This window comes from Crassostrea angulata, chromosome 1, assembly GCF_025612915.1.
Source record: "Crassostrea angulata isolate pt1a10 chromosome 1, ASM2561291v2, whole genome shotgun sequence".
Lineage (NCBI taxonomy): Eukaryota > Metazoa > Mollusca > Bivalvia > Ostreida > Ostreidae > Magallana > Magallana angulata.
The window spans coordinates 23269353-23282537 of record NC_069111.1 but is presented as its reverse complement, the minus strand read 5'-3'; the positions used below and the strand labels follow the sequence as shown (position 1 = coordinate 23282537).

Here is a 13185-nt window from a genome sequence, read left to right as displayed (position 1 = left end):
AAAATATATACCGACATATGCACACATGTAAATTCTTAAAATATATGTTTACTGTGCGTACCCATAAAAAACCTGAGTATTTGATGAAGTATAAGCACTTATCAGTGTTATAAAAATTTGAATTTGTATTCTATATATTATTTATATACACACACAACAATCTACACTACTTCTCAATGCAAGAACATGAATGTTTCTTTTTATCTTAATGTTTCTTATCTTTTTAATCAGATTTAATTAAATGAAAATTTTTATTCTCACCTGGTTTGTGTTCATAGGACAAGCAATATAAAGGAGTTCGAAAAGGTGTGAATTTAATACTACTACTTTTTGCAATTTCATATCATTAATATCGGCAGTAAATTCAAATTTCTACAAAAATCTTCTCAAATCAAAAATAATCCTGAACAAGTAATTAATATGGTGTTTTTGTTTTTTTGTAAAGACCATTTCAATTCAAACCTCATAAATGTGAGACAAAATCGATATTGCTTTCGCACTGATGAATCATTATCACAAGCCACAAGTTTTATGTCCATTAATATACTCTACTGTCAAATTAGAATGGACACAAAACCTGTGGCTTGTGACGATGTCATGAATAAATGTCTTGAATTGTTTACACCAATCATAAGTAGTTTTGTCAGAAGACAGACAATATTCAATACACCAAAGAATAAAAACAGCCCTTGCATTTTTCCTGGCACTGTCAGGACAGAAATATCTTAAAATTTGTAGTTCAATAAAATACCGATGTATGAGATATAACTGCATGTACACAGGATTCAGGAACTTGTAGAACCAATACTTAATCTTATGAAGTGACTTATCTTGTTTTCAATAATTTCAGACTGACAACTATATTTATAGAAACTGTCATATAAGTATTATGATACCTTTACAAGTTTTACAACTCATATCTTACATACATATGTAACTAATAAAATACCACAGCCTTATATTGAATATATTTATCAATTATCATAGGGGGTATTGCAAGATAAAATATTATTTCAAATATCATAAAGAAAAAAATCACATATATTTCAAATTTACAAAGAAATCTATTCTTAATGAGTTATATTTGATTTTTAGATGGAAGAAATCATTTAGAAACCCTTAAACTATCTCATTCAAAGTATCTGAACTATCGTCTACAATCAACTTAGAAGATGGAAGATAAAAAAAAAAAGTTACTTATCTGCAGTTTTTGCAGAAAAATTGAAGGCTGGAGTACATATACATGTTCTTTTAATCAATACATTCTGAACACATCAAAATATTTTCAAATTGACTGTTTACAGTTTTGAATTTCAAAAAATATATTGCAATCTTTAAAATGCCGATTTGCTATAACTGTTCAATAACCAAACTATGTGATGTTTAACTTCTATAGTATTTCTCAATCTGTTTATCATAGGTAAAATGTGCATATTATTAAACTATGAATATCCTTTTTAAACAAAATATTATTTTTCAATGGATATATATACATCAATTTTGTACACCCTTAACAAGGCCCTTTGTAATCAAACATGTTTGCTTTAGATTTAGCCCTTCCCTTAAAGTCCTGAATATTGTGTTCTTTGATTTACTAAGAGATAGATCTAATCATTTTCAATATCAACCCTTTTTTAATTTGCCCTCTCATAGAGCATTTACTGTAAAGATTGATGAATACTATAGTGTAGTATGTAGTACTGATAGTACAGTACGATTCTGTGCTTTATTAACAAGTGAAATTTGCATTGACAGTAAATTTGATTATTAACCTGGATGCCATTATTCTAAAAAAATATACTTTCAAAAATCTTTGAAATGATAATCTATTCCAAAGAATTGACACTTATGACATTTCATAAACACTTCCTGTATAGTACACTGAAAACTACAGGGCACCATCATGGTCCTTCAATGCTGATTTTTTTCCCTTCAGATCAATTGTCAACTAATTAACATGTGGACAATTAAGACATGATTGATTTGACCAGAGATATTGTGACTTGAGTTCAACTGGAATGCTAAGATCTGGCTGATTCTGACTGAGTGCTGGAATGGCTAGAGTTTCTTGGTGAAGTTGAGAGGAAACACTCCTTTTGTCCCATCTCCTTTTTTCTGTCCCATGGCCCAACCATCATCCTGAAAAACAGATGAACATTACATCTTAATCCCTGCATTTTTAATTTGATTACTTCTTTTCTAACCTTATACAGTCAACATACTTGCCAACCTCCAACATGTGAAAATCTGGTCATGACCAGATTTGGAAAGTAAAAAATCTGGTCATAGCGCGTAACGACATTCACGACATATTTACCATGCATTTCATACGTATATACAATAGAAATATGTGTTAAAAACTTATGTGTAATGCTTTATTGCAAAGAAGCATTTTAACTAACAGTTGATGATTTTGAATTTTGCAAAGTGATCTGACACAGAAAATGGTAGGTTGTGTTCAGCTAAAAAAATGCAAAAAGAGTTTCTGCTACTTAACCTTGCTTTTGAACTCTGTAAATGATGGCATGAAAGTTGTAAGTGACTTGGAAGAGTTATGTGTATTAAAAAGCATCCTATACATGACTTAGCGTTTTTGAATGAATTGAGGTGTAAGCGAACCTTGTGTAGCACGACCTCTGCAGGCTTTGGTGAGAGAATGCAAATAAGCCACAAGAATCGTGCAGAACCTTTCTTTAAGCGCATTCTTCCTTTTACATAAACTTTAAAAAGGGCTGCAGTAATCAAACAAGACACTTGACAGGTACCAAAGCCACGTGCAGTGATGTGTGACTTATTATGTCTGCCCAGTGCTGTCGGTAAATTACAGAGTTATTTGAGGGCTCAGAGTGTTTATAAAAGCTACCCATGAGTATCTCGCACGTAAAAAGGTATGAAACTCAATTGACAGAAGCAGTCTTTCCATTATAGAAGTGGGGTACACTTAAAGAAATTGTTAAATTAACCGGACAATAATTAAGGACGGGTATTACAGAAATTGGTTTTTTTTTGGAAAAGCATTTTATTAAATATCAATGTAATTGTTTTTTGAACAAAATATATTTTGAAAATGAAACCAAGATAAAAAAAAAATTATTTTTTTGTTTTGAGTCAATATACATGTACCAAGTACAAATATCCATGATCTGTATTTTGTAACATTCAATCAGGTTTGAGTTTTATGTTTTACAAATTTTTGCTTTCCGCGAATTCAACCTACCATGATTTGCTGCAAAAGGAACAAATTGGGATCTTTTCCAACCGCGATTTTTACCTGCCATACAGTACAACATTGGAAGATGAATAGATGATCATTGTGATCAAATAATGACATTGTGGAAGTACAGTGTAAAAAGATTGCAACAATCAGTAAACGGAAGACAGGGATTTTTAAAAAACAATGTTCTTTAACCTTTGCATAATGACTTTTTTCTCTCTCGCACATTTCTGGCAAAGTATTTTGATATGGTGTTATTCCACCAGTTGACACATTCTCACCTCAAATTTTCAGGTTTCAGATACAGTAGGTGGTGTTTGGTCTGCTTTTATATTATTATAAAGTGTAGCTATTTTTAGCAAAGCATACCGTGCAAGAAGCAAACTGCACCGTTCATAAAGTGTACCAAGCCAACCGTGCAACTGGTGTAGTAGCACTTTTCAGGGTCGGTACTTATGTTGGATTTCATTAAACAACACATAAAACATTGTGCCTTTGTTTTACCCTTCTTTTAAAAACAGCTCTTGAGATCAAGATAAAAACTTGATGGTCTCAGAATTTCTTCACTATCTTCGAATCAGCTGTGATTTGTTGACAGAATATAGCGGACACAGAATATCCACAGACTCCCAAGAAATCAATGTGCTAATGGCTTCTATATTTATAACTGGAGGTGTGCAGCAGAAATAAGTTCCAGAAGTTTGCAAATAAAAGTGCTATATGATATGTACTGTTACATTAAGGATTGGCTTACAAGTTTCACATTGATCAATAGTTTAGAAATTGTTTCTCACATAATGACATAATGAACCTCAATACCACAACTAAAAGTACATTTAAATATAATAAATTGAGTGTGATTGTTCCTTTCACAAGCAGCTGAATCTAAATATCAAATAGTGCACAAGGTACATAATTGTACAAAATATTTGCCAAAATAGGGATTGAAATCTCAACTTTTTTAACCACTCGCAAATTTTAGTGAGTGGAATTTTTTTTACTTGCAAAATCAAATTTTCACTCGCATTTTTTCTTTTCATAGAAATAATGTGAATAATTTTCATGAAAACTGGTTCTCTAGTAAATACTGATAACATCTTTAATTCCACATGTCTTGCTGTAGACACGTATGGGGGGGGGGGGGGGAAGGGGGTGTTGAATTTTTACATAGGAAATAAATTTGATCATTCCCTTCTCAAATATATAAAGTGATATATAGTATTACTAATATGCAAGCATTTTGACATTTGTTGATTCTCAGTTGTTTAGACTGTGGCCATGGATAATTCTTGGGCCACACAAGGGGTTCAAAGTTTGATGTAGGTTTATGCTTATATGAACAGTTGTTTGAGATCTTTTTTGAGAATGGTGATGTTCAATATGTGACATAACTATGAAATCATCTAGTAACATAAGGGGCTCAACATTAGAACAAATTGTAGAAAATTTTGAAAATCTTTTAATGCAGGATCTAGCTATCTTACTCATTCATATTTTGGATATGACTTCATGAAGCTGATTTTATTATGTCTAGTGTTGCTCAGGTAAGCAATGTGGCCCATGGGCCTCTTGTTCTAATGATGCTGATAGACTAATAAATAATATTTTTTAAACTTCATCAGCATATATGTGTCATCTTATTGACCTTTAGTCATTTATCAATTGCTATGAACCAAAGGTTGTTGATTTTTCCATACCACTCAAGGTAAAGGACAATGTCATTTTAAACAGACATTAACTCTCTACAAAGATATGCTATAAATGATAACATAATGACAAGTGTGATGCATACCCAGATGAATCATTGCCATTACCAACAATGGAAACCAACCAGTGACCATAAATGATGTATAAATATTACAAGACTTATTCAAAAATAATTCAGTTTATTTTAGCATGAAGTACATCTTTTTTTTCATTAAATTTTTTTTCATCTTAATTTTCTTTTCTGAAATGTTTACAGGTCCTGGTTTTGAGTTTGGGGTACTTTACTTCCTTTCCATAGATAGGGTTATTTATATTGCCATGGAAAAAATGCCTGAAGATTTTTTTCTTGTTACAGATATTCTGTATATTAAAAAAACAGTACAGCGCATCTTATGAAAAAACTGACATTAGAAAAAATTCTGTTCGGGTTGGGTATTTTTTGTACTAGTCATAAATGTATAAACTTTTAGAAAATTACAATATTCTCCTTGAAATCAATCTTATTATTTCATTAAAATGAATAATTATTTATACCCCATAAATATATACATTGCAAAGTGTTAGAGAATTCCCTCTTCTACACTATAATTATGCAAGCCCATTTACCATGTTTTAATACTATAAAACAAAACACATGCAGGGCTCACGAATATTCTCCTAGACAGGTTTGTGGTTAGAAATATGTCTTTTCTTATTCTCCCAGGTAATAATTGTTCAAAGTTTAAAAATATAATAACCAGAATTATTATTTTGTAAGTACGATATGTATTTTGTGTTTTCAATTTCATCACAGTTGCTACACACTTAAGTAATTTAGTAAGTGAGGCTATGAGGCCCCTTGAGGTTTTATTTGACATATGTTAAAATGATCTGAAATTGGTAAACCATTTATAATTTATCGAGAAAGTAATGATGGGTTCTGTTTAGAGAGTCCCTTTTACCTTGTATTCCATGAAGACCATAGTTGGGGCAAATATTTCAGCAGTTCCAAATAAAGTCAATCAAAATCCATGTGGTACAAATAAACGATGTAAGATTAATTCAGTTTGTACCACCCTTCAAGTTTTGGAAGCTCATACATAATTACATTAACTAGTAGGTATTTAAAAGGAATTTTTATGTACTTCAACTGTCACAAACAATGTTATTTTTATTTCCTAATGATACAATGGGTAAATCTGAAGTAAAACACACATTTTTCAGCTGCACTGTCTCTTTAAGTAAGATAAAATTCTCTCTAGAATAAACTTGAGTATCGTCTCTGTAAAACTGGATAAATTTTAATTGATATTTTGATTACTTCCTAACATCAATGTGTTTGCATGGCATCAGATTATTTCAGGGAAAAAATTCAAAAGATGCATTGTTAACATGATTGGTTCCTAAATTTCTTCAAATCTAATTATTTTGGATTTTGAAAAAAAAAATTTCAATGATCTGAAAATTTGCAAATAATTGATTTCAATTTGCACAGTATATGTTGCTGATTCATTAAGAATCATCGACTGGTAACAAAGAGAGTCTTGCCTGTTCATCAGGGTTGTCAAAAGGAACTACATAAATGATCTCTCCAGCCTCAAACGACAACTCATCCTCATCTTCATTGGTGTATGGGTGTGTGGCCTGCACCTACAAGGAATCAAAACATGCCTTCAGCTCGTGCACTATGCCTCAACCAGTAAATATACTAGTTCTTAAAAAAATGCAACTATATTACATGCAAAGCAAAACAACTGACATTGCAATAAATATACCATCTGCTAAATGTGTGACAAATTCAAGATACTTATTGGATACATTTCCTGCTCTATATGCTCTGTTGGGTTATATTTTGGATCATAGCCTTAAACATGTGATTGAACTATCTTAATGCTTAACAGTGACAATTAAGTATTTTTGTTGGTTTCAACTGAACAGGAACATGGAGAACTTGACTAATAAACAAGGCAGTTCTCTACCGATCCCAGGGCCCAAAGTGTTTAGGATTTTTTATACGACTTTGCTATAACCTTAACCTTAGACCTATAAACATGGTTCAATGTCACTGCACACCCTTTACCCCAGAGTGGGGCCTAACTACCATGGTAATCACTACTGATAGACTTATCACCAAACTTTCTTTTCTGGTAGAGGGCTTTAAGGACATCATAATCATGCATTTCGTTTTCTCAAATTTATCTGTATTTATATATGAATTTATATTCAGAGAAGATTTCTGAAACTTTGGCCTATTTTTGTTTATTTGGCCCCGCCATTGAGGCCCAAGGTGGTGGTATGGGGGTGGTATGGTCATAAGTTTCACAATACATATTCTCTTATCCTAGAGATGCTTCAGACCAAAAATGGTACTAGTAACAATTGGCACTGTAGTAGTTTTTAAGAAGAAGTTAAAAATGTAAAATTGTTATTGCATGATGGACGACACACAGACGCATTTTAATTGACAGACGAAGACCAATTGCAATAGGTCACCTGAGTCACTAGGTGACCTAAAAAGTTACAATGTACAGTTATCACATCACAATAAAGCACTAACAGACAAACAGACAGAAGGAGAATATGTTAACAATACAGTACGAGCTTCAAAGAGCCCTTAAACATGTACAGTACCCGCAATGTTATTTTTTACAAGATAAATAATAGATTTAATAATTATAACAAAGCCAGGATTCACGCATGGTAGGATAGGATTAACGCACTATAGAACAGTATACACACACGATATGATAGGATTGATAAACATTAGGAAAGGATAAATGATATTCATGATAAAAGTACAATCGCATTAAACCATCTTCACGATTAATCTGATAATTACAAAATTTGATAGAGAACATGTATAAATCAAGATACACGCAGAATTTATCCTAGATTCATTTACAGAATATACAAATTTAAAATGACAAGTTAAAACTCAAAAACTATGATCTTAAATAATCAGTAATTTATCCTTATTCTTTATATTGTTTTCATTACCAAACACCACAGCTGATCGGTGGGAACATCCCAGCCCAACATTAATTTGAAATTTTCAGTTTAATCAAAATAAAACTTTTGTTCTAAATAATTATAAATCTGTCATACATATTTTTAAAAATGCATTAAATAATTAATGATATCACATACAGGCTAATATTTAGTATGCTCACGATAAAATAAATTGAAAAACTGTTAAAATTAAATGATAAAGCTAATAGGATTAACACACGATAGGATAGGATTAAAGCACAACTGAACAGCATGCAGGCTCTATACGATAAAATTGATACACTATATCATAGGATACGACTGAAAAAAAATAATGTTGCGGGTACTGTACATATACAGTACCGATCAGACCCAACCAGAGTAAATCCCAACTAAACCCCGGGTTTACTTGGGGTTTACTCTGGGCCTGCTTTTTGAAAATTTGTGTCCACTTACGGTTTACTTTGGGTTTAGTCAGGTTTTGGGGTCAACTGTACACACTGAAGTATGAAGCAGACCTGTACTTTATCCTACCATCTTACTGCCTGCAATTCCTGCCCCTTGTATATTTCAAATACACATGTAGCGTCTGATTTTAGGGGTATACTTCTGATTGGGGTTTACTCCTGTGTCCACTATGGGATTACTTTGGGTTTACTCTGGATCTAATCTAGTAAATCCGGAGTAAACCCGAAGTAAACCCAGAGTAAACCCGAAGTAAACCCCAAAAGTAAACCCAGGGTTTAGTTGGGGTTTACTTTCTGTTAGGTTGGGTCTGATCAGTACTGTATCACTTTGAAACAATTTAACAAGTAACAATTTTATATTAAATTCAATGTCTTCTTACAGTAAGAATACAAAGAGAAACAAAAGGAACCAGTTCTAAGGTATAACAACAAACACATCCATTACCTTAAGAAGTGGGAAGGGGGGGTTGGTGGGTTGTGATGTGTTTGACTCAAAGTATTGTCAGTTTCTCTACTGTGTGAGCACACGTCTGATGGCCAATTCAACACTCTGAATTGAATGTGACACGTTCACATGATAACACTTATTGGTGATAACATATCACTACATACCTGATAGAGAACACCTTCTGGTAACTCCACTGGTTTGTTGGATGTGGGGACTTCATACAGGTTGCTGTCCTCATGTTCCTCCTCTTTCTCCTCCTCCTTCTCCTTGTTCTCTGCTTCTTTCTCCTCATCAGCTTTTGCTTCCACTTTCTCCTCTTTTTCCCCTGGCATTTTACATGGAGGCGTGTCATATGCTGGTGAACCTAAGGGTGAGGAGGGCTCCTGTTTCTCTGGGGTGACAGGGACCTGGTCACACTCCTCTGAGGGTGGTATGGGAGGGGGGTAGGTGGGAGCCAAGTCTTCAGAGTTCTGAGAGGCAGTCTCATCCAGATCTCCATTCACCTTGCCATCACTACCCTGTGGAAGTTTCAATTATAATTCAAACTATTGGTACTACATGTAGTGGTCTTTTCCAAGTTTTTTTTACCTGCTGATTTTTTTTAATATTAATTGAGTAATGTGAATGTAAATGTGCTAGTATGTCATATATAAGCATGCATATTTCTAACCATTGGAAAATCCTTGTCAATGAACTGAAAGAAAAACTCATTTAGCCTACAAACCTGACTCTGACTCAATATTTGCTGTGATGATTTCTCCTCCTTATTTGTTGATTCCTTTTCATCTGCTTTTTCAACCTTTATTTCATTCAGTGGATCAGTCTTTTCTAGCTCACTGTTTTCATATATTGCATGGTCTGAAAAAAGATAAACAATGAGCTGCTTAAAAACCAACATTTAAACTTTTACAAGTGACGATAATGAAGACTGCTATTTTTTTTATTAACTTAGTAAAAGCTTTACACAGTTTTCACTAATTCTTTGCCTAAGACTTTCATACATAGATGAACTACCGATAAATGAAAAAAATCAAATGTTCTTACTGGGACATGAAACAACAAAAAATTCATCATTATGTTGATATTGTTTTCCTGCACTCTAGAAAAGTAGTATATTTTTTGTGTAGCTATAAAGCCTCTTTCACAATTGGCGCACGAACCTGTTGCGATCGGGATTTACGAGCATGAGCTATTGCATATGTCGAACAAGCTCTCGCATTTGTTGCATGTGTTTTTTGGTTGCATTAAGTCTCCTCAGAATTGTTGACATGCACACTATTCAGATGCGACCGAATGCAATCCAAATTATTGCAATGCAACGCACAAACGCACGCATGAATGTTTTACAACGTTTTGTCTACCTCAAGAATGATGCATGAATTTTAAAGATGGTAAGATAAATCGCAGCTGTTTTTGTGTGTGTTTTGCAACCATGAGACTGTTGCTAAACATATCTCATGTAATCTTGCAACTTTTTACTATCATTGCAAGATTTATCAGTTTCTGTTTCCATGCTTTGCCACTAGTATATACTGGATACAGGGTTATTTGTTCCTCATGTTATTTTCTCTTCTACTTATAGTTTTGCCTCCTCTTGACTTTGCCCCATTAATATTGTGGTAAAGAGAGATATTATGAAACATTAGAATTCACCGAGTATTAATCTGTTAACTGAAAAAAAGAGTGAAAAGAGAATAAATAAAATGAGGGCAAAGAGTTCCCTTATACAGTATAAACTGTATGAGCATATCTGTTGCAGGCCACAATTGACCTTGATTTTGGCTTTTGCTTTTGTCATTTTCATTGGCGGCATCTTCTCTTATAATAAACTATTTCTCCTGAAGAGCGCCGAAAACGTGCGGTATATATACACCCTCTGACTCATACGAGCATTTGTACAATGAAACGCATGATCGTACAAGCGCCGCTCATCCTATTGAATTGGTGCACGTTCAATCGTCGATTTTTTAGTCTTAAGTTCGATATTATCCATTATCATACAACACACACTTTCATTGTGCAAGAGTCGCATAAAGACGCAAGACATATTGCAAGATTCAATGCCTTTACATGGCACAACACTCGCTATGAATCGTGCCAGTTTTGTAAGAGTACTTTTTCATATGCAATTTTTTTGGCAACAGTTTATGAACCATGTCTAATTTTATTTGGTCGCCTAAATATTTTTGTCGCTTCTTCTCATGCGCCAATTTTGAAAGGGGCTTTACCCTCAGCTTTTGTGTCTTTGATTTCCAACATTCCAGTTTTCTATAGTCTGTCCCAAGATATCTTGGATTCACATTTTGCTTAATTGCAAATTTTAAATATTCTTCTAAAATTATAAATACCTCAGGGTTCAAACGATGTTCATTCAAAAGTATAAAAAATTTCCAAGATTTCTCAGTCAAAACGCCCCTGTTAGTGTATCAGGTTTCAATACAATGCTAAAAAATGTGATGTCTACGGAGATTTTGTATTGAACAAGCCCGGATGATAACTTTGAAAAATTGTGCGATGTATTCCGAGTGTATTCCGAATGGAGTAAAGATGTAAACATTCCCCATTATAAATCTCCGTAAGGAATCTGTTTTCGTTCCTGTGAATTTTTCTGAGTGACAGTTGATAATGTGTCAATGAAATTATCTTGGAAATTATCCCTTTCAACTATTACAAGTGCACTTCTTTCACATGGTATGTGTATTTTTTTTAAAAATCGTCCAAATGTGCTGCATAAATATCTTGGGACAGACTATAGAAGAGCAGTAGAATGAATTATCTTTACTGTGTCATTGTTTGTCTGATTGTCTTACCTGAAGTCGAGGTTTCCCCTTCCTCTACGTGTTCCTCTTTCACTGAGGTTGACGATGCTATGGGACTAGAGTCGTGTCCATTTTCCCCATGTACCTCAGGATGACCATTTACCCTACAAAATGGTCATTTAATTTTTATATCTTTAATCTTGTAAACTGTAAAGTTAGTTTGTACATGCAATGGCTTATCACCTTTAAAAAAATATTCTTAAAATACTTAAAAAGATGGTTAAAGTTTATGGATATGATTTTTTTTTTTGTTTGGACATGTAGTATTTTAATTAGTCAAAAAAATTGTTTCACATCAGGTTTCTGTCTGGTTGAAACAGGAGCTTCCCAGATTTTATTCCTTTTTTTATAGTCCAAAAAAGTTGTTTTTTATAAGTATTTTTTTTTTTTTTTTTTTTTACATCAATTTCCTCAATACTGGACTCTTTAAGGAAAGCAAATTGATATCATTAAACAAAAATTTCATTCAAAATCTGTCTCCTATGTATTATAATGTTTTGAAAGTTATCTGTATTAATTAAATCTCATACCAATTTTTTAGTTAGATTTATGATTTGCACTTTTCCATTTTAGACCACAAGGCATTCACCAAGACATACAGTAATTTTTGAACAAATTAATCCACATTTCTTTCAAAATTTCTATAGTATATTAAACCAGTGGGTTATCGTATTGAGTTACTGAAGGTGTGGCTAGACTACAATACACTGCAAAACACAAGATAAAAATAACAAATGTACTTACACTCGCAAGTAATTTGAGAATCTAACAGGTTTGAAGAAAACAATCAGTTTGTTCATTTTCAGCAGAATCTTTCATTCCTATCTGGTGTGCAATTATTGTTTTTATCACTATATATAACCATACCAATCACTAGTCCATTATTGCAACATGAAAACCGTATGTATTCAGACCTATACACAGGTCTGAATTCTATGGTACAATAAGGTAAAAAAAAAAAAAATAAGTAATTATTTGTATTAGTGACGTTTCTAGTGAAATATTTATTCTGGAAAAAAAATGATATTTTTTAAATTGAGCCTCAAGTTAATATAGACTAAGGAATGGGAAGTCAAGGTTATTTGAAAAGGGTCAAATGCTGGAAAATAATAAAATAGGTTCATTGCTTACAAAAATATACATCTTAGTGTGAATTTCTTTGAACATTTCATTAATATTTTTTTTAAAATTTTAACTAAATGCAAAACAAGATATTAATGTGAGCCGATGCTCAATAGCAATACAGTCCCCGAAACGTTCCACTTTCCCATTTTTCCGTGCGCTCAGCATGTACACACCATTTGATATTTTCACTTAGCGCTCCACTCTGTTCACTCTCACCGTTCATAAAGAGCTCACTGTGCATTCACAAAGCGTAAACCTTGCATTAACTGTTCATTCAGCGTTCAGTCCATTTTCATTTGTAACTCCAAAATGAAAGGATTGGCTTTTGCGAGTCACAACAAAATGAGAAAAGAATGTGTGCGTAAAGTAAGGAAACTTATATTACACATCAGAAACATCATTTAAATCAGAATTTAATTCATAAAATTTAAGATACAC

General features: G+C 32.9%; 1 protein-coding gene across 2 annotated transcripts in view; it reads right to left on the bottom strand.

Annotated features, from left to right (window-relative positions):
- Positions 1-205: 205 nt before the first annotated feature.
- The window catches only part of LOC128174145 (myc box-dependent-interacting protein 1-like), a 47852-nt gene continuing 34872 nt past the window's right edge, over positions 206-13185 (bottom strand). For both annotated transcript variants that reach the window (XM_052839771.1, XM_052839777.1), the window contains exons 10-14: positions 11614-11726; positions 9528-9661; positions 8968-9321; positions 6449-6550; positions 206-2139 (exon numbers count right to left, since the gene is read on the bottom strand). In XM_052839771.1, coding sequence (XP_052695731.1) covers positions 2059-2139; positions 6449-6550; positions 8968-9321; positions 9528-9661; positions 11614-11726 — 784 coding nt within the window. In that variant the 3' untranslated portion in view covers positions 206-2058. The remainder of the gene's footprint in view (positions 2140-6448; positions 6551-8967; positions 9322-9527; positions 9662-11613; positions 11727-13185) is intronic.